Raw genomic sequence first — 22,840 nt, forward strand, 5'->3', positions numbered from 1 at the left:
GATAAGAGTTATGCCTGCAATTAAAAAGAAGTTTCAATGTTAAGAAATAAATATCTTTATAATTATTCATGGTTTGTTTGAATGAAATAGTATTATAGCTTTTTTCAAATTGCCTTTTCCTGGGTGGTGAGGGGACATGCAAGTGTTACTAAAATTTTAAAAGGGGTATGTGGGTACTGAAAGTTTAGGAAACACTGATCTTAAAGTATATAGTAACTAAATAATTCACATTCATCAAAATGCAAAATTATGTGGTTACTTTTAACTTTTAATTTATTTCATGATGATCCCATGATGATTTAATACATTTGCCATAGGTGGGTAATGAAGAGAATTTCATCATTTTGATTTAAAAACATGATCTCCTTTACAGTTACTGAGATCATCTTCAGATAAGAGTTATCCTGAAATTTCATATGCAGAACTGAATAGCAAAAATAATGTAAACTTTGTGTGTTCTAGGATGGTTTTTTCCCGGGATGCAGTTTATAGCTGATTTATTGATGCTTTTGTAGAGCACAATAGTTCCTGTGTTTTACATTCTAGCTGACAGACTTTATTCATTCAAATTTGGAATATGTTGGGCAGATATCCATAATTTCTCACTTTTAAGGTTTTTTCCTTAAGTGATGATTTTTCCTTTAACTGAACATAGAGTATTGAGTATAATTGTCTGCCAACCCAGTTTTTTCATAATGGTTCATAACTATATAGTATATCTGTTTCTTACCCCCCCCCCCTCCTTCCTTTTTTTTAATGCTACTTTTCTGCATTTCCTTCTCATAATAAATTATTATTTATCATTGAGAACCCTGTTTCTTCATGATATTTGAGAGTGGATGGATTTTATCCTTTGTTAGAATGGCTGATGAAATTAATTTAAATATAGTTTGTATATGGCTTATAAATCATTTCTTGAAGCCACTGTAGCTTTGGAGTGGTGATCTTTGTTTATGTTCATTGCAGCAGGACTAATCTTTATTTTTATAGGATTATGCCCATTTGTAATATAGCTTTTATTTTTGTTACATTAATATATTAAGATATTAATAATTTAGGTATTATAATCAAAATAATATAATACAAACTTAAGGCAACTGCTTGTTCTACTCACTTATTTATCCTCTTCATGCCTGTGGCATATAAGGCTGAATATTGGTTTCTTCCAGATACCTCTGTCTTGTGCCACTAATTCAGCTTTTCTCCAACTCTTCCAACCAGCCATTTTTCTTTTCTTTTTTTTTTGTCATTCTCTGCCAAGTTTTGCCTTGCCAATTTCCTTCTGGAATCCATGTCGGAGCCACTCTTGGAATCTCTCTGTGTCCAATTCATTTCTGTGTTTTTTTTATTATACTGGTGATACTGTTTTGCTCAGTCAGTTTACATAAGTAATCATTTGTTATATGTTGTGGCCAAAATATTTTTAATCTTTTGTGATTATGATTTGAAACATTGTTTCAAGACTATTTAATTTAGAATCCTGTTTTTTGGTCATTTTCCATGTCTCTGATCGATATAATAATACTGCCTTAACATTGCTGTTGAACAATGTTCCATCTAAGCTGTGCATGTGTATGTGTACGCACGCATGCACGCACATATTAGTTGAAAAAAAGGGAGTGGACATGTCTAGTAACTGCATGCACAAAGTTTCATGCACATATTAGTTGAAAAAAAAAAGAGAGCGGACATGCCTAGTAACTGCATGCACAAAGTTTTTCCTTTCAGAATTTCTAATTTACAGCCAATAATTTTTGAATGTACTATAAAAAAATTAATTATATGATAAATCATACTTATCACTTATTTTATTTATAATTCCTCCAGTGTCTCTACTCCAATATATTACTTTGACCCATTCCAACACTTAATACACTCTAATCAGTTACTTTTAGCCTGTGCCTGAACCAATGTTGACATTAGCAAATTGCAGAATCATATTTGTTTAGATTGTCTACTATCTAGATTAGCACTTCCCAAGCTGTAGGCCATGGCCCCCAAGGGGGGGCCGTTAATTTTGTTGAGGAGACCATGAAATAATGAAAACAAATTTAAAATGTTTTAAGACTAAGTAGATATTTTTTTTTTATCTTAAAAGAAACGTATTTAATTTTTATTATTTATTATTTCTTTTTTATTATTTTTTATATTTTAAAGGAAAAAATCACACATTGGTGTTGGTTCACAAATTTTGCTTCCTGCGTATTTCAGTCCTTATTGAATATTTAAGAATTATTAAACTTAATTCTCACTTTGTTTATTACTAATCATTTTACATTTCATGTGCTTATACTGTAAATGTACAATAACAATATATCATCTATATAAAAATATGAGGTAATGTGCATGTCAAATGTGTATGTAATCAAATGCAAATGTAACATTTGCATTTGATTTTTTCAATATTCACTGTGCATGTTTTGTTTTGAATATAAATACAATAAATATTATAATAATATGTCTATTGCAAATTTTTTTATTCGATCGGGGCTGTGAAATATTTTAATTTTTCCAAAGGGGCCTTTTTATGCATAAGTTTGGGGAGCACTGATCTAGACAGCAGTCACTTGAACTTATGCAAATAGTGATGGATTTTGTAGCTATTTGATTTAAGTGAATTAATTTAATGCTTGCATTTTTACATGTTATAATTTGATGGGGGGGGGGGGAGAAGAAATAGCAACATGAATATGAGAGATATTACAGTAGTACACACAGACTGGAGACTGGAAACTTGTGTTCAAAATGTTTTTCATGCACATATGGGCTTTTTTTAAATTTAAATATGGGCTTTTATAAAATTACATATGGGCACATGTAATTTTTCATTGCTGAAATGAATCCTTATGGCTTTTCCTTGAGTAATTGCTCGTCTTTCATGATTTTCATTGGATCCTGAATGCAATATCTGATATCCTTCTACAGTTCTCAATCTTCCAAAGCCTGTTCATCTCAGTTTGCTTATTCCTAAAATATCTGTTCTGTACTTTCCCATTTCCTTAATAACTTCTTTATCCTTTCAGTTTAGTTTTAACATTCGATTTTGCAGTTAGTGTTTTCTGTCGAAGTGAAAGTAGTGGCCTTCATTACCTTTGTTTTTCTTATGTTAATTTTCATTCCATAATTGATACAGGACTCCAGTAATCTGTTCAACAGATGATGTAGTCCTGTTTCATTATTTCATAATAATGCCTTGTCATCTGCATATCGTATTGCAAATATCTGTCTACCTCCAATCTTTATTCCTTCTTCTGAATTCTCCAGTGCTTCTTTGGAATACATGTTAAACAAAACTGATGACAGAGAACAACGTCGTCTCACTCCTCGTCCAATGATTCCTGGTTCTGTTGTACCATATATGTCTCTCACCATGGCAGTTTGTCTCATGTATAGTGAAATAATTAGCCTTCTGTCTTTTCAATCTATATCAATATTTTCCATTACTTCCACCATCTTATTCCATTTTACAAAGTTAAAAGCTTTTTCAAAATCTGTATTACAGATATTAACTTCTTTATGTTAAAAACGTTTAATTAACTTCTTTATTCACTTCCAGACTTCTTTCACTTATTATTCTTAACAGGCCAATCGCATCTCTTGTTCCCCTACCCTTCCTGAAACCAAACTGATTTTTTCCAAGAAATTCTTCCACCTTAGATGTAATTCTCAGTGTTAGAATTCTCATAAGTATTTTTGATGTATGGGAAATGAGGCTTATTGTTCTAAAATCCTTGCAGTTCACTGCATTACTTTTCTTTGGTATAGGTATAAATATTAAGGTCAAAATCTTTCGGTAATTCTCCTTTGTTATAAATTAAATTTATTATTTTGGTTATTTTTTCAGTTTTTTTGTTCTGAAGTTGTTTCAGGAATTCTGCAGGTATTTCATCTATTCCTTCTGCCTTTCCACATTTTAGTTCTTTAATGACCATTTTTACTTCTGTCTTCAAAATATCTGGGCCTAGATCGTCTTCCTTCTTTATATCTTCTTTATTTATATTCATTTTTATATTCATTACCTTCTTTATATCTTCTAATGGCAACTCCATTTGGTCTATTTTCCTTGTCATATTCAATGTATTCTTTCCATCTCATTAGGATTTTATCTTCTTCAGTTATGATTTTCCCATTCTTATTTTCTATGCCTCTAGCTTGAATTCCATTTCTCTTGTGAATGAAATTTCTTATTCCTTCCTTAACACTCTCATAATTTTCCATTTCTTCACATTGTTTTTTAAGCCAATCTTCTCTACTTCTTTCTACTTCCCTTCTCAATTTGTCATTCAGGGTTCTATATTGTATTTTCCCTTCTGGGTGTCTTTATTTTTCCATTTTCTTCATTCTTCCATTAGAGAAATCATCTCATTAGTTATCCAAGGTTTTTTTTTGATTCTTTTAGCTCTTACATATCCAATTTCTTCTGCAATTTGCCTTTATTTTATCTTTAACTTGTTCCCATTTCTTTTCTTTTCTGGATCTTCAGTTTTGGCAAAACTTGTTTCCTCTAATTCTTTCTCCAATCTATTTCCAAATTCCTTGGTATTTTTTAATTTCTCTAAGTTCCACTTTTCCATTTTCATTTCACATTTATTTCTATGAATAGTAGGTTGTGGTCAGAATAAATATCAGCTCCAGGATATGTGAATGCATTTTTTACACTATTCTTGTTTCCTTTACTATAATGTAATCAATTTGATACCTTTCTGTATCTCCTGGTTTTTTTTCCATGTGTATAGTCTTCTCTTAGATTTTTTAAACCAAGTATTTGTAATTATTAGCTTATTTTCTTTAAGATTCCAGAATTCCACTAACCTTTCCCCTCTCTCATTTCTATTTTCTAGTCCGTATCTTCCTACTGCACTCCCATCCTCCTCTTCTCCCACAACTCCATTCCAGTCTCCTGTTATAATCATATAGTCTTTGCTTTTTTCTTCCTTAATTAGTTCTTGTAGTTGTTCATACATTTCTTCTATTTCCTCATCTGAATAGTCACTTATTGGCATATATATCTGCATTATTGTTATGTCCACCGGTTCAGCCTTCAATTTTACACCATAATCCTGTCATTCAGACATTTTATGCTAATAATGCTCTTTGCTGTTCTTTTATTAAAAACAAGTGCAACTCCTTTTTCCTTTTTATCTCCTGAGTAAATTATTCTTACTTCGTCACTATAAAAATCACCTATTCCTTCCTATCTAACTTCACAGAGCCCTACGATATCAATTTTTCCTTTGTCCATTTCTTGTTTGAGATTTTCTAATTTTCCACATCTGTGGAAAATTAGAACATCTCGCTAACTCTATACAAAACCCCATATCCACCATCTTTAGAATACTGTTCACACGTTTGGGGTGATGCACCTAAAACCTTAAAAATTCTTGATGCTGTCCAGAGGAGAACAATTTGGCTCATAGATGATCCTTCTCTCACAAACTCACTTCAAACTCTATCTCACAGATGCAGCTCTTTGTCTTTTCTGGAGGTATATCCATGGTCACTACGCTAGCGAATTGGCAAACAGCATTCCTCTATTTGTTAGGCCTGTTAAAACAAGAGCAGCAGCAGCAGCTGTCCAACATCCCTTTTATAGTACAATTGCAAACTTATCGAACCTGCTTCTCCTCTTTCTTATTTATTCCACCCACTGAAATAGTTAGGAAATACATTTCCTAATTATTTCAGCCTACAGCTCTTTCAGAAGAATGTCAATAGGTTTCTTCTTTCTCAACTGCACCTCGCACACCTCACTGATGTAATATAGTTTCTTGTACCTCTCTCGTGTGGGATAAATAAAATGTGTGTGTGGTGTGTAGTCTCTATAGTTATTTGCATGTATTTTCAGCTAGTTTATCTGCTTTGTGGAGTGAAAACTGCTGCTAACCCTTTATGGGGCCAGCTAACTCACTTTTGATTAATGTCCTTGTACCTGAGACAAGATTCAGATCATTCTGGCCAGAGGGCATTGTCAGTGCAGACCGAGCTACATTGGCTCACAATAAATAAATATAAAATAATTTTAACCACATCAACTAACTATGTGTACAAATTGTATAACTAAAGTTCTGTTACTTCCAGAATATATGGATAATAAAATGTTGAAAAAGCTTAGTTTTACTAGTTTCATTGAGAACAAAAGGTTTTGGAGCCTCATCTTTATGTGAAGACCTTGTTTTTGGTGTAATTCTACTTTTAATTAGGTGACTACTGGTTGGTGCACTAAAATAATAAATACTAGTAGACTAGAGTTAGTTCACTGAGGGGATCAGTATTTCCTAATAAGAAATGCTGATCCCTCATACTTTCTGTTTTGTAGACTTTACAATTTATGCTATTTATATTTATTAAAATAATTTTTTTTTGTTTTTACTCAAAATTATTTTATTATTATAGGTTGCAATTAAAATTATAGATAAGACACAGTTAAACCCATCAAGCCTTCAAAAGGTATGTATCTTGATCATATTATTTGAACGTTGAAAATGTGCTGTTGTTTATAACAAACAACATCAGTGCATAGTTGTTGACAAAACATTGTTCATTACATAGGTAAAATGCTACGTCATGTAAATGCTTTCTGTTACGTCAGAAACCTACTAACAAAGTAGGTTTCTGATGTAAACTGCCAGGATGTCTGGACCACACCTTCTTTATCCATAACTTCATCCATTCCTCATCTATCCATCCTTTTGGATGAATATGAATGTAAACTCCTTAGGAAGTTTTTCTTTTAAAAATTAAAAAAAAAAGTGGCAATTTTGTTCCATTTACATAGCATGACAAAACAACAGCATATTGGGTTTTTTCGGGACCAGAAGTTTTAACAATGATATTTTTTTACCTTGGAGCCAACAGTCTTGTCCGAGAACACATCAAAAGTCAGAAGCACTTCATTCATATTAGCTATCTGTGAAAGTTCAAAACTGTCTTGTTTTTTAGCATTTATGATGAAGCTGTGAAACTCAATAATTTTATTATCAGATTCATCTGGCATTTTTTGTGATATTTTCATTTTTGCATGCATGCATAAATCATTTCTCTTCATAAAATCGATATTTCTTTCTGTTGCCAATAATTTTGCTCGTTGAATAATCCTTTTTGTAAATACGCAGTAACCCAGTCAGTCTACTTCGATCCATTTCTAAGTTTTTAATTCATTTTCAATTTCTGGCCATTTTGCCAGTTTTCTGCTGAAATTGTACTTTTTAAAATTTGCTTCTATTAATTTCTGCTCTTTTTTTTTCCCTCCAAGTTCATACCATTTTTGACAGAGGCCAAAAGTGACACTCTGCAGTCCTCTTGCCATTCTTTTTATTGCAAATATATGATTGCATTTAAGTGTAGTGTGATTGAGTATGCTTAAATGCAATCATATACTTATGTCTGTGCTTCATAGAATCTATTGGTTATAAAAAAAAGTAATTAAATATAATAATGTATTGATTACTAGTTTAAATGCATGACCATTAATGATGGTGCAACTATTCAAACTGATCATGCATTACCGATGTCGTGACGACTCTTTTCTGTCGTGTTCTAAATCTATCTAGTTTCAAGTCACTTTTATAATTAAAATAACCAATTGCGAAGTGATCACCGATCCAAAAGTAGGGAAATTTATATTTATACTGCGCCACCCTATTCTTAGATTAGTCTATATAAATAGTAGGATCAATTCTAAATTAGGTTAGCAGTCATCTCATTAGGCCGAATTATTTATTATCATTTTTACTTGGGGTTCCCGCAAGATTCGAATATTTATGAACGGTGCAATAAAAAGGAATTCAGGCAAACACAATATTTAGATCAACAAAATAAAACATTTAATATATGATGTGGTTAACGAATACAAAACTCTATTTAAAAATGGAAATATACAATTAACTTAATACAACTTCTTAGGTCACTCATTCCAATTCAACGTTCTAACTTTCATATACAATTCACAGTCTCAAAAACACAATTCTTCTTATTTCAAGTTAATATAACAACTTCACATTTAATCAGTCTTCACAAATCTATCAGCTCAAGGTTTATATTCACAGCAGGCAATACTCTATGTAAGCAATATTCCAAACAAATAAATTCCGGTCCTTGAGCATCGGAGATATATCACAGTTAATGCTAGAATAGACAAACTTATACAACTACTCTTACCAGACAAATTCTTCAATACATCAAATTATTGAGAGAGCACTTATGAATTAACTTAATTAACGTTAGCGGAACACACATAACAAATATTCTCCATAGTTTAAACTGTATTACTGTAAGTCGCACTTCACTATTCCAAATAACAGTAATTAGGTACTGATATCTTTTCCAGTTCACTTTCCTCCAAGTAATCAATATAACGTTTTCCTAGGGCAACATAGAGTTTAATCGTAATCCAGATTAACTGGAAATAATCAGAATTTTCACATTGACTGTCCAGTTTCCTTTTATCTGATTACGGTATCAACCTTTCTTCATAACAACAGCAGATTTCGCTTATAACATTAAACTTTATGTTTCACTACTTATAGGTTCACTTCCCAACACTATACTCATAAATTTCTGCCCTGAGGATTTTATAATCTTGGTTCCGCAAAACTCTCTCCTCACTCCTTAATAATAATTCTTCTCTTCCTCTCTATCTTATCTATGACCTTCCTTCTTCTTTACCCTTTTTCTCTATATTCTATATGACCTTCACTCCCACCTTACGTTCGAACGCCACGTTCTCTTCACTCGTGGTTGTTTACGCGTGCGTCTCCATGACAACAGACTAAACGTAAACATTTCGCTAATGTAATGTATGCTCTGTTACTACTACATTTGTGATTACATAACATTAAATATTTTACAAATAAGAACAACATAATATTTAAGCTACTTCTTTAACTTTTTGATTACGTATACAGTTAAATATAAATTAACATTTTACGTTACACCATATATATTTGGTTATACAAAATTCTATACATTTTATTATTTTATAAACTAATAATAGGTCAGGTTTTAATTAAATATTTATTTAGTAATTCTCAATTAAGGAATAATAAATAATTTTATATAAGTCATGATTAATATTTAATAAGCAATGTTAAATGTGAATGAAAAAAAATAAATTACATAACATAGCTTCATTCACAATTTAACATAGGCTCACCCTTTCTTTGAAAAATTTTTATCATAAGAAAAATTTTTCTTTTGACACTAGGCTCCTTTAAAAAAAAAAAAAAAACTGGATTACATATTTGCTTTTCGTTTTCTCAAGTAATACCAAGTTTTACTGAAACTTGGTTCCTCATTATGTTTTGTGCCTTTATTCTCTTTCACATTATCATCAATTCTCTTATTACTATTATTATCAATTTCTGCATGTCTTCTAAGTTTGTAGTATAGGATTCTCTCTTTTGAATTAAATTCACGTTTTCCATTATTAGAATTAAGTTTTTGTTGTCTCAGAACTTGGTGGTTTGTTCTATGATATAGATTAGACATTTTACCAAAATTGACTTCAACCTTTAGTTTGCTATAAGTGGTAACTTCTGATTTGGGCTTTGTCACTACTACTTTTGGTTCATCAGTAAGAAGAGGAGTATCAGATTGAATGTGTACATGAGAGTTATCACCACTATCTCTATTAGATGATTGATTCACAGCTGATTTTTCTTCAGTAGATGGTCCTGATTCAAGTGGCAATCTAAATTGTTTTGTTTGATACCTAGTCTTATCACAATCATGAATTTCATTTCTTCTGATATATCTCCTTTTGTTCATCAGGGTTATTTCTTTCTTAGAAAAGTCACAAGAAAATTGATATCTTGCTAGGAAGTTTGTTCCCAAGATAATGTGAGAACTTAGATTGGAGGTAGTGGGGACAACAAGTAGGTCTTGCCACACGTACAGTCCAAATTCTGGTAGGTATATTCTAGCTCGAAGCTTTTCATATGCCATAAAGTTTGAGTCTGAGAGAGAAGTAATCCTTACAGGTTGTCTCAGCTTGGCAGTGCTCTTCCACAGTTTGTTCTTTAATGTTAGGAAATAATCCATCCTGATGGTAGAGGCATTGCATCCTGTATCTAATAAGATGTCACATTTGGAGCCCAGGATATCACCTCTAATTCTCATCATTCTCTCATTAGATGTTTGATAATTCTGAATTCTTTTATTTCTTCTGTGGGGTTTGTATCCAAACTTTGAGTTCCATCTGTTATTAGAGTAGTTTCCCTTGTTATAGAAACAATTCCTGGCATAATGTCCAATTTTGTTGCAATTGTAACATTTAACAGGATTTCCTTGCTTTATCTCTGTCTTGGATTGAGGAATAGCAGACATTTGTTGTCTGACATCATTTAATCCTCGCATCACTTTATCTAAAGTACTTAAAATAGGTTGACTTTGTTTTTCAAATTCATGTTTGACCATCTCATTAATTTTATTTGTAGTGGGGTCTTGATTTTCTTGAGATCTCAAAGTAATAGCTGATAACTGTCTCACAACTTCATTAAGACTATCCATTATTGGTTGATTTAACTTATTCACCTCCTGGTGAATTAGGGATTTCACTTCTGTCATCAGTTTCTTGTCAAATTGTTCCTTACTTTCAGTTATACAATTAACATTACTTGAGTTTTCTCCAATATTCTTTGCTTTTCCTTTTTCAACTTTACTTCTCCTTTCTATTTCTGATTGGTTGAATGAACTATCAGTCTTATTCACAATATTCACAAGACTTGCATTGTTTGAGGGATAAAGGTCTCCTAATATTTGTTCTTTTTCCTTAACACTTTTGAGACACTCTTCCAAAGTAGAAATTTTCTTCTTGTAGGCTGTTTCTCTTAATTCTTGCCTGACACCTTGTCTAAATTGTTGGAACACAGCCCAATCTAAGTGAGGTTTATCTTCACCAGTAATATTCAAACTGTTGGCCAATGTTAATAACCGATTGTGAAAATCAGTAACAGTCTCTTTATCCTTTTGAACAATTTTCTGCAATTTCCATAAGTTAGGACCTACACTTCTAAGTTTACAAAATTGAGACAATAAAGTTTCTTTAAATTTAGAATACACAAAAGTCTCTCGAAGTATTGGAGAAGAATGCAAAAATGTTTTTGCTTTACCTACTAATTTGCTTCTAATTAAAACTAGCAATTGAAAATCAGTCCAACCTGCAATTTCTCTAAGTTTTTCAACATAGGTAAAGAAAAATAGTACATCATCTGATTCTTCACCTGAATATTGGGGAAAAACCTGTTGCGGATTTACCGTACGAAAGAATTCACTGTCATTCATTTCAGAGCTTGATGTGACAGCCATAGTGATTAATAAATTACTATCTCAATAAATACAATAATCTTTCTACTTTAAATAAACTTTTATCTTTGCCTGAGTCCAGATTATAACCGGTTCACTGTGATTTAATTATTTCACTTTCTAAAATTTCAGGGAGCATTTCTTTGATTATTATCACTAAAACTAAATTCAATTTCTTAACTTATAGTTGTTAAATTTAATTACTATCAATTAAATCACATCCTGTCGACTGCTGCGCCATTTGTCGTGACGACTCTTTTCTGTCGTGTTCTAAATCTATCTAGTTTCAAGTCACTTTTATAATTAAAATAACCAATTGCGAAGTGATCACCGATCCAAAAGTAGGGAAATTTATATTTATACTGCGCCACCCTATTCTTAGATTAGTCTATATAAATAGTAGGATCAATTCTAAATTAGGTTAGCAGTCATCTCATTAGGCCGAATTATTTATTATCATTTTTACTTGGGGTTCCCGCAAGATTCGAATATTTATGAACGGTGCAATAAAAAGGAATTCAGGCAAACACAATATTTAGATCAACAAAATAAAACATTTAATATATGATGTGGTTAACGAATACAAAACTCTATTTAAAAATGGAAATATACAATTAACTTAATACAACTTCTTAGGTCACTCATTCCAATTCAACGTTCTAACTTTCATATACAATTCACAGTCTCAAAAACACAATTCTTCTTATTTCAAGTTAATATAACAACTTCACATTTAATCAGTCTTCACAAATCTATCAGCTCAAGGTTTATATTCACAGCAGGCAATACTCTATGTAAGCAATATTCCAAACAAATAAATTCCGGTCCTTGAGCATCGGAGATATATCACAGTTAATGCTAGAATAGACAAACTTATACAACTACTCTTATCAGACAAATTCTTCAATACATCAAATTATTGAGAGAGCACTTATGAATTAACTTAATTAACGTTAGCGGAACACACATAACAAATATTCTCCATAGTTTAAACTGTATTACTGTAAGTCGCACTTCACTATTCCAAATAACAGTAATTAGGTACTGATATCTTTTCCAGTTCACTTTCCTCCAAGTAATCAATATAACGTTTTCCTAGGGCAACATAGAGTTTAATCGTAATCCAGATTAACTGGAAATAATCAGAATTTTCACATTGACTGTCCAGTTTCCTTTTATCTGATTACGGTATCAACCTTTCTTCATAACAACAGCAGATTTCGCTTATAACATTAAACTTTATGTTTCACTACTTATAGGTTCACTTCCCAACACTATACTCATAAATTTCTGCCCTGAGGATTTTATAATCTTGGTTCCGCAAAACTCTCTCCTCACTCCTTAATAATAATTCTTCTCTTCCTCTCTATCTTATCTATGACCTTCCTTCTTCTTTACCCTTTTTCTCTATATTCTATATGACCTTCACTCCCACCTTACGTTCGAACGCCACGCTCTCTTCACTCGTGGTTGTTTACGCGTGCGTCTCCATGACAACAGACTAAACGTAAACATTTCGCTAATGTAATGTATGCTCTGTTACTACTACATTTGTGATTACATAACATTAAATATTTTACAAATAAGAACAACATAATATTTAAGCTACTTCTTTAACTTTTTGATTACGTATACAGTTAAATATAAATTAACATTTTACGTTACACCATATATATTTGGTTATACAAAATTCTATACATTTTATTATTTTATAAACTAATAATAGGTCAGGTTTTAATTAAATATTTATTTAGTAATTCTCAATTAAGGAATAATAAATAATTTTATATAAGTCATGATTAATATTTAATAAGCAATGTTAAATGTGAATGAAAAAAAAAAAATTACATAACATAGCTTCATTCACAATTTAACACCGACAAGCAATGACCCATCATAACTATACATACATAAAAAAGTACGTTGGTATATAAGACGCACCGTAAGATGCACCGGTTTATACGATACATTTAGGTTATAGGATACATCCTAATTTTCAGATAAATTTTAGGTACTAAAAAGTGCATCTTATAAGGCAAAAAATATGTAAGTAAAATGGGAGATAAGAAATATACATTGCATAAAAAGGAAAACATGAAGTTTAGTAATAGGTCTGGAAATGAACTCTAGAAAGAAAACTATTACTTGTTAATGCATTATGACTGTCCACTCCCCCTTTGTTTTATTGCATTAGTTCTTTACTGTCATAATGAATACAGATTTAAATTTGCCAATGATCAGCAAAGTTCACAAAGCTAAATAATGACAAACTTTTATGTTTGTGATTCTCTTTATCTAGGAAAGGAATTTCATTGGTTGGTGTGAGACTGTTAATAATTGGTTGATTTTTATATAGAGGATATTCATAGATATTATCTTAATATTAATCCTACCATAGAGATGATCTCTGTTTCTAACAATTATTTTTTTAATTCCAAGTGCACCTATATGTTATTATATGCACAAGGGTTCACTCCAATTGGTATAATGATCTTAACTCTTTCTTTCAGAATCCAAATAATCACAGACTCAAGACCAAAATACAAAATAAACATTTAATAAAACAAAAACAATATATATATATACACTTCAAACATATATTACATAACTAACTACAAATTAATTGGATCCAAGGCCTTTTTAAATAAACTTCCACTTAAGACTAGTATAAACACTTTATTTGCACAATCACAAAATGTTCATAGCTAGTTTCTTTCTCTGTCAAGGCCCTTTTCCGAAGATATATGACTCTATTCTTCATTTTTACAGGATCCTTTCTCATCACTTATGTAGCACACATTAATTCTTCCGAACTTAATTCTATCTCTTTTCTTCAGTAGAATTAACAGTCAGATCCGGCGTCCTTAATACAGATGAAACTTCCTAATCAGAGTTTTCTAGAACATTCCTTTAGAATGTAAATAGCAACTTCTTCTTTTATTCACTAATTCTTATTGACAGTCTTAATTCTTCCAATAAAAAAAACTTACAGTTCTACGATTTCCTTTTCGGAACCTACTATAAATCTTTCAATTAGCGTTTCCTCCAATATTCCTTTTAAAACGCATATAGCAATATTTTCTTTTATTTATCCACATACTTATTACACATTAAATCTTAATAGTTCCACGATTCCTTTTTCGGAACATACTATTAATTTTCCTCCGACTGTCACATAAAAAAAACTTAAGTTCCCCTGAACCTAAATATCTGCCGGCCTGTGTTCTAAATTCCTTCTGAACACTATCCTTGTTTACTCTCTCGTTGCTTCGATACCGAACTTGTCAGCTGTCAATCACACATCCAACTTCTTGTCGAGCATGCGCACTCAATGAAACTGGTGAGCAAGAAGTTAGGTATAAATAATGGCTGACACGTTGTCTCCGTTAGCGACAAGAGAGAATGTCTTCATAAAAACACAACTTTTGATAATTTTAAATTACAATAAAATTCTTGTACGTAATACAAATCTGGTAAAGTACATCAATTTTTTAACTTCTTTACATATCATTTTTGACAAAATAATTTTAATAACGGGCACATTGCAAGTGCCGACAATGCATGTTATGAAACTAAAACTAATAAACATTTTAACATAAACAATTCGTAAAAATATTCAGAATTTTAATTATGATTATTTTTACAAGACCATTGTTCAAAACCATATTTTGATGGTTTTGAACAGCAATGACTGTCTATACAGTCATTACAGTTCAAGTTTGCACAATGTTTGTGCTTCAGCACTCTCTTTGAAAAAATCCTCAAATTTGAAGTGGCAATAGTGAAGTAGATGAGTTTTAAGATTCTGTGGACATTGTCAACTCCATGTTATGCTAAACCAGACTTCTCATCTTATTATAGATTGGTGTTGCTGTAGTCTGTTTTGAAGAGAACATTCTTTATGTCCAAAGTAAAAGAAATGGTCACAAGGAACGTGGTAAACAGCAAGCCTAGGTGAAAGTTAAAATCTCACTGTGGTATAGATGTTATAGTGTATGTCTTTAGGCCATAGTATGAGTAGTTATCTCAATATGAGACTGTCACTTTGCTTATTGAGGATTTCGAAGTGGCTTGAAAAGAATCAAATCGTGTTTGATCTCCAGTGCAGGCTTTCTGGTTTATCTAACTTATATTCTGTCTCCACTTGCTAATTTACTTTAGGGTTACAGCTTTTTGTTAATGCACATTATTTTGATTTTGAGAAACATCAATTTAATGTTAAAAGGAGACATTGGTCTTATTCTGCTATATGTGTATTATGTCTGTAACCTATATATGACTTTAAAAAGTAGGTTGTTTTGCAGTATGAAATGTCTATAGTTGCTTTATAGGATTTTTGTAACGCTGTTGAAAGCATAAGTAACTTATTCTTTATGTTTGTCTTCACTGTTAGAAACATACTGTTGTATTTGAAGAAGTGTAAAATCATGAAATAGTCTTGTGAATAAGTTGCTGTTTTGCTCTAAACAAACTTATTTGTGTGTGTGTATTGTATGTATTAATAAATATAATAATAATAATGACATATGAGAGAATTTTTCTCTAATTGATAATTTGGTATTCTCTTTAGCTTTTCCGTGAAGTTAGAATAATGAAAATGTTGGATCATCCTAATATTGGCAAGTATATCTTTGTAGAAATTGTTATTTAATATGAAGTGTGTTATTTTATTCAAATCAATAAATCATTATTTTAATTCAGATTTGTTTTGTATATTGAAGTTGTGTAATTTTATAAATACATTTAAAATACTTTGGAATTCTGCTAAGATCAGGTATTTTTTGAAAGCTCACAGTTAATTGTGATGCCATTTTCTGATATGTATCCTTTGAGGGAGACATTTCTGTCAACAATTTTCTGTGTAATTAATGTTTTCAGGACTTTAGTATTGTCAGATCTTGCATATGTATTCCGAAGCACTACTAACTGCATCAATCCATATTAATTTTAGTCTTCTTAGGATTTTTTTTTCTTGCCATCTTGGCATCAAATGCTGTTTTGGTAGCATGTTCTTGAATACTAATATGTCAGGTTCCTTTCTGATATTCTGTGACTGATGCTATTGTTCACCTCCCTCCACTCCCTCCTTTTTTTTTCCTTTTCTTTTCTTAAAACTTGTGTGTGTTATGACCTTTAGAGGAGCTGAACTACTCAGAGTTCTGAGCAAAATTGGAAGGAACACAGCATTTGCATCCTAATTATAATAAAGGTCCTTTAGTGAGATTCTGATTACCGGCATTAGTATATGAGGTAGGTTCAGGAAAGACACTCTTTACCATAAGAGTTTAATTAACATCTTTTTGTAATATATACATACATATATATAGTTAAACTAGGTTAACTTATAGGTACAATTTGTCATGACAGTGTTGAATGCATAACTTGAGTAGGTTAACACAGCTTGTGTGTGTGTGTGAATTAACACTATCCCATCTACTTATTATGCTATCTGACTAGGCCAACACAATTTGGTATGTATTCGAACAATTAACTTGTGCTTCAACAATAAGCACTTTCTTTCTATCAGTAGTGTTATCTTCTACAAAGCATCTTTACTTCTGTAATTAGAACTGCACAAATAAACTGAGGCACTAAATACAACAAATAAGACGTTTAGGTTCTGCTATAGGCTGACTTCGAAAAAGTCTCATGAATTGTCTTCATGTAATCTGTCTTCTTAAATAACAACATTACTTACACACAGTATTAAAGATGTGTATCATTATAGATTTGCTTAGCTTTATACTGCACAAAATATACTAGTATACTGGAAGAATCAATTGTCACATGTACAAACATTCATTAACTGTTGGTCAGTAGCAATGGCTTCTAAGACTAAGTGACTCTCCATCCATTGTATCTCTCTGTATACTGCCAACTTTTCACCATTATGCTTTATTGCTTCCTCCTTTCTCTAGCACTCTCCCCCCCACACTACCTTTTACAAGAGTTGTTTGAAATGTTTGGTAAATTTCCAATAGACAGCGAAATAATTTGTTCATTCATACCAGTATTGGCATGTATCATCTCTTTCATGACCCCCTGGCAAAATTTAGCCACATGCAATGCGTAGTTCTCATTTGCAAGCATCTAAAATGATCATGTTTGCATTTTGCATAAAAATGGAGAAAAACGAGTATTTGAAGTTAAAATAAAAGTGGATGCAGCCGTCCGCTTTTATTTGAAGAAGTGGATGGCGGTGTAGATCAAAGCTGAGTTAGATGCAGTTCATGGGGACTCTGCACCTTTATTTTTGGATAAATGAGTTTAAACGTGGTCATAAGTCCATCGTAGATGAAGCGTACTCCAAGCGCCTGACTGAGGTTACTATGAAGGAAATGATTGAAAAATCCATGGTATTGTTATGGAAGACCGCCGAGTGAGATTGCTGAGATTGTAGGCATCTTAACTGAATGAGTATATAATATCCTATATGAAAAATTGCACACGAAAAAGTGTGTGTGTTGGGTGCCGTGATTCTTGACTGTCGATCAAAAATGCATATGAAAAGACATTTCAACACAGTGTTTGGCGATATTTAATTGCAATTCGCAGGATTTTTTTTTTTGCATTGATTCATGACTGTAGACGGAACTTGAATCCACCACTACACACCTGAGTCCAAGTAGCAGTCAAAAACAGTGGACAATGCCTGGTGAAAGAGCACCAAAAAAAGCGAAGACCGTTTTATCAACTGGGAAGGTGATGGCCACTGGTTTTTGGGATTCCCAAGGAATTATCATGATGGACTATTTGGAAAAGGGTAAGACAATAACAGGAGTATTATGCATCATTGTTGGACTGTTTAAAAGAAGAACTGAAGAAAAAACAGCCAAGATTGGCACACAAAAAAGTGCTCTTTCATCAAGACAATCCCACACGTCGCCCATTGCAATGACAAAATTGCTCAAATTGAAGTCGAATTGGTTCCACATCCACCATGTTCTCTGGACTTGGTCCCACGTGACTTCTTCTTGTTCCCAAACTTAAAAATTTTGCTCAGTAGGAAAAAATTTTTTTCAAATGACGATGGCATCAAGGCTGTCAATGACTATTTGCACAATTTGACAAATGTGTAGACCTCTCAGGTGATTTTTTCCAAAAAAAATGTGTAACTTATTTCTTTACCAAACTTTTCAAACAACCCTCGTAGCCTTCTTCCCCCTTTTCTCTCACTCTCTCTTTTTTTTTTTTAGTCCCACCTCATCCTTTTGTTCTTGCTTTCTTTTCTAGCTAGATAGTCATGCTATTGCTTATGTCATGACTCAATTTTAATATCAGTAGAACCCTCAGTCATAGGTAATAGAATGTCATGGCTGAGTTCTAACAGTGTGCAGTCTGTGATCTTTGAGTAACTTTTATAACCAGCTCATCATCATCATCATCATCAAATTCCTGCCATATACCCTCAAGGGGGTGTACAGGATATGACAGTACTACATGAAAAATTTACATCATTACTAACTTCCTATCTACAATTTTCCTCCAAATCAGTCTGTTACTTGTCAAGACTCCAACATTATCAGATCTTATATTTCTATCGTCTAAGGCACTTTGTACCGTATCAATCCACCTATATCTTGGTCTTCCTCTGGGTCGTTTTGCTGCCAACCTGGCAGAGAACACTTGTTTTGCTAATCTTTCCTCTCCCATTCTATTTAAGTGACCATACCACCTGAGATTAGCTCTGCTGACGCATTCCTGGATGCTGACAATGTCAAGTTCTTTCCTAATATCCTCATTTTTAATATGATATTGCCATTGAAGCCATCTGTTCACGCCTCTAATCTTTCTCAGGACTCTCATATCTGTGGTCTCTAGTCTTTGGTCAAGTGTTTTACTTCTGACCCAGCTCTCAGATCCATAAGTTAAAACTGGTTTGAATACTGTCTTGTATACAGCTAAATTAGTGTTCCGACTAATTTCTCTCTTATTCCATATGGATTTATTCATTTGACTTCCCACCATACCAGCTTTGCTGATTCGGTTGTCTATTTCTATATTTAATTTACTATCTTCAGTAAAAATCGTGCCTAAGTAACTGAAATGTTTTACTTGTTCCACAGGTTCTCCATTCACAACACAGTTGACATTTTCAATGATTCTGCCTATTTTCATTGTCTTTGTCTTTTTATTGCTGACCTTCATACCATATCTATTACAACAGCTATTCAATTTAGTCAGAGAATCTTGCAGACTTGTAGCGGATTTATTTAGGTTTAATACCACTTTCCTTCATAATGTGATCCATATAGATAATGAATAACAGAGGGGATAATGTACATCCTTGTCTCACACCAGATTTAACATTAAACCATCTTTCTGTACTTCAATTCTAACTGCTGACTTACAACTCAAATAAAGACTAAGTATTGCTTGATATAATGCCCCATTGACACCATATAACTGCAGTGTATTGAATAGCTTCTCTCTTGGCACCTTGTCATATGCCTTTTCCAAATCGACAAAACTTAAATACAGATCTTTGTTATATTCCCATGCATTCTCAACTATTTGTCATAAAGTGAAGATCTGATCCTGACAGCTTCTATTTGTCCTGAATCCAGCTTGTTCTTCACCAAGCTTTTCTTCCACAATTCTTCTCAACCGTTTCTCAAGTATACTTGCATAGATCTTGCCAGCAACACTCAGTAGGGAAATACCTCTGTAATTCTCACATTCAGTTTTATTTCCCTTTTTATATATGGGTACTATGAGAGCTCTACTCCAATCATCGGGAATTCGTCCCTCAGTCCAGGCTTTCTGAACTGTGCAGTGCAGCCACTGTAAGACTTTTATACCACAATACTTCAGCATTTCTGGTCGAATATCATCTACTCCTGCTGCCTTTCCACATTTCAAGCCTTTGATGGCTTTTTCTACTTCAAGTATGGATATGTATTCCTGACTGCATGCCTGGTCAGTGTTTTTTTATCACTGTGCTGTCATCACTGCTTGTTTCATTTAGCAGTTTTTCAAAGTAATTACTCCATACTTCAAGGATATCTTTTTCTCCTGTTTTCATGTCACCTTTATCATCTCTAACTCCTTTTAATGCACTCTTTCCTCCATTCCTAAGCTTCTTCAACAACCTCCAGAATATTTTGCCACCTTCTTGATATTTATTTTCTATATTCTTGCCAAAGTCCTCCCATGACTTTTGTTTAGCTAGTTTTACACACTGTTTAGCTTTCTTACATTTGTCTCTGTATTCTGTAAGAGTAAAAGCTGACTTATTTGCCAGGAACTTTTGATATGCTTTCTTCTTTTCCTTCACTGCCTCTTTAACTTATTGTGTCAACCAGGGAGTTCTGATTTTTTTATCCTTGCACACAACCTCACCACATGCCTCTCTGGCAGAATCAATTAATGTTTTCTTCAGAGTTTGCCACTGAATCTCCAAGGTTTGATTCCTGTTCTCAAACTCTTTCATTTTCTTTTCAATAATCTTTCTGTATTTTAGTCTACAGTTCACATCTGAGAGCTGCTCAACTTTTATTCGCTTTAAAACTTTCTTACATGTTATTCTTTTCAATATGAAATTCAATTTTATCCTGCTCAAGACTAAATAGTGATTGCTTCCAATTTCAAATCCTCTGTACACTCTGGTGTCCTGCACCAGGGAGAAAACATCACTATCAACAATAACATAGTCAATGAGGCTTTTCTTATTCCTAGCCTCTTCTCTCCATGTGAATTTGTGCACATTTTTATGTTGGAACATGGTGTTAGTAATAACCAGTCCATGTCCTGAGCAGAAATCCAACAGATATTTGCCATTATTATTAGCTTTGCTCTTTTCTCCAAATTTTCCCAAAATATTTTTATGTCTCACAATCATTTCCTACTCTGCTATTTAGATCCCCAACAAGGACCAACTTTTCCTTTTTCATTGTGTCAGTTGCTTTTTCTAAAGCGTCAAAAAATTCCTCCACTTCTACCTTAGTAGAACCTTCTGTGGGACCATAGGCACAAATAAGTCTCATTGTCCAATTCCCCATTCTCATATTTGCCCACATTACTCTACTTGAGACCTACTGCCATTCAAGAAGATTAGCCTCGTATTTTGTGTTGAATACTATGGCTACTCCTTCTTTTCCTTGATTGTCATTGCCTGAATATAACATTTTGTATTTATTGCTCAGAAAGATCTCACCAGTTTTGGTCTTTTTTGTTTCAGTCACCCCTATTATGTCGATCTGGTACTTATCTAATTCCTCAGCTAGCTCCATTTCTTTGCCATTCAGGCTTCTTACGTTGATAGTACCGATCTTTAACTCTGGTGATGTTGAGTTGGGGTTTGTTTTCAGATTTGTTCCAGTAGCTGACTTTTTGCTGTTCGCCCTGGTTCCCTGGCGAAAACAACGGGGGCCTTGTTTAACCGGGCAACGGCCCAGCCGGCATGAAATTTTGTCATGTTGTACCATCAACTCTTAGGTCCATAAATTAAACTTGGTTTGAGAACTGTATTATATATTGCTAATTTAGTGTTTTGGCTCATTTTCCTATAAATCCATATAAATTTATTCAGTTGGCTTCCCACCATACTAGCTTTCTTTATTCTGTTGTTTATTTCCAGATTTAATTGCCTGTCTTCACTAAAACTTTGGACTGTATAGTGAATTATTTTCTTGGTATGTTGATTCATCATCAAGAATGCAATTAATATTTTCAGTGTTCCTGCCTGTTTTCATACTTTCTTTTTATTGCTGATTTTCATGCTAAATTAGTTATACCATTTATTCAATTTAGTTCTGAAGATATGCACTTTATTTATTTAGGGAGTATAACATTTGCTTATTGCCTTACTCAAAAGAGCTACAGAAAGATCAAACTATCTTCCTGGAAGATGGTTTGACCTTCCTGTAGCTCTTTTGATGGTATATCCTTCAGTTTAACTGCTGACTATATATTGCTCTGGTATATCATTCCATTTATATCTTATACAGGGTGTTCGGGATAAATTTGACAGTTTCGTAAGGAAAAAGAAAATCTTCTTTGTATCTATTAAATTTAATGAATTGACAAAAAAACATTACAGGCAGAGTTAATTACAATACTATCAACAAGATTTACTCAAAATAACCACCATTAGCATCGATCACAGCTTCAATTCTGCTTCGGAACCTCGAACAAGCTGATGCTACAGTCTCCCTGGGAAGGGCCGCAAAAACTGTTTTAATTTTATCCATTAACTGGGCTTTTGTATTACTGGAAGTGCGATTGGTGTCTTTTTCAACTGCGCCCCATACAAAATAATCCATGGGGTTAAGGTCTAGGGAGTTTGGAGGCCAAACATTTGGACTGGTGAAGTCGTAGAAATTTTCAGACAACCATTTTTGACTTTTCCCAGAGGTGTGGCAAGGGGCCGAATCCTGCTGCCATACATACGGCCTACCGTTGGCTACCCTTGTTATCCAGGGCTTGACTACAGTTAGCAACTCCACGAACAAAGCCCGAATTCCAATGCCAGGGTTCTTCAACACCTGTTCCTGCAGATTTGCGAGGAATTCTGCTGTACGAACGCAATCAGATCGTC

At 32.9% G+C, this 22,840-nt stretch overlaps 1 protein-coding gene across 6 annotated transcripts in view; it reads left to right on the forward strand.

The window, feature by feature from the left end:
• Window positions 1-22,840, forward strand: part of LOC150095108 (MAP/microtubule affinity-regulating kinase 3-like) — a 360,635-nt gene that overhangs the window by 110,605 nt on the left and 227,190 nt on the right. For all 6 annotated transcript variants that reach the window (XM_090411526.1, XM_090411530.1, XM_090411532.1 and 3 more), the window contains 2 exons: window positions 6,394-6,447; window positions 15,872-15,920. In XM_090411526.1, coding sequence (XP_090267652.1) covers window positions 6,394-6,447; window positions 15,872-15,920 — 103 coding nt within the window. The remainder of the gene's footprint in view (window positions 1-6,393; window positions 6,448-15,871; window positions 15,921-22,840) is intronic.

The sequence above is a fragment of the Typopeltis vanoorti genome, chromosome 21, assembly GCF_054136105.1.
Source record: "Typopeltis vanoorti isolate ZY-2024b chromosome 21, IOZ_Tvanoo_1.0, whole genome shotgun sequence".
Taxonomy (NCBI): Eukaryota; Metazoa; Arthropoda; class Arachnida; order Uropygi; family Thelyphonidae; genus Typopeltis; species Typopeltis vanoorti.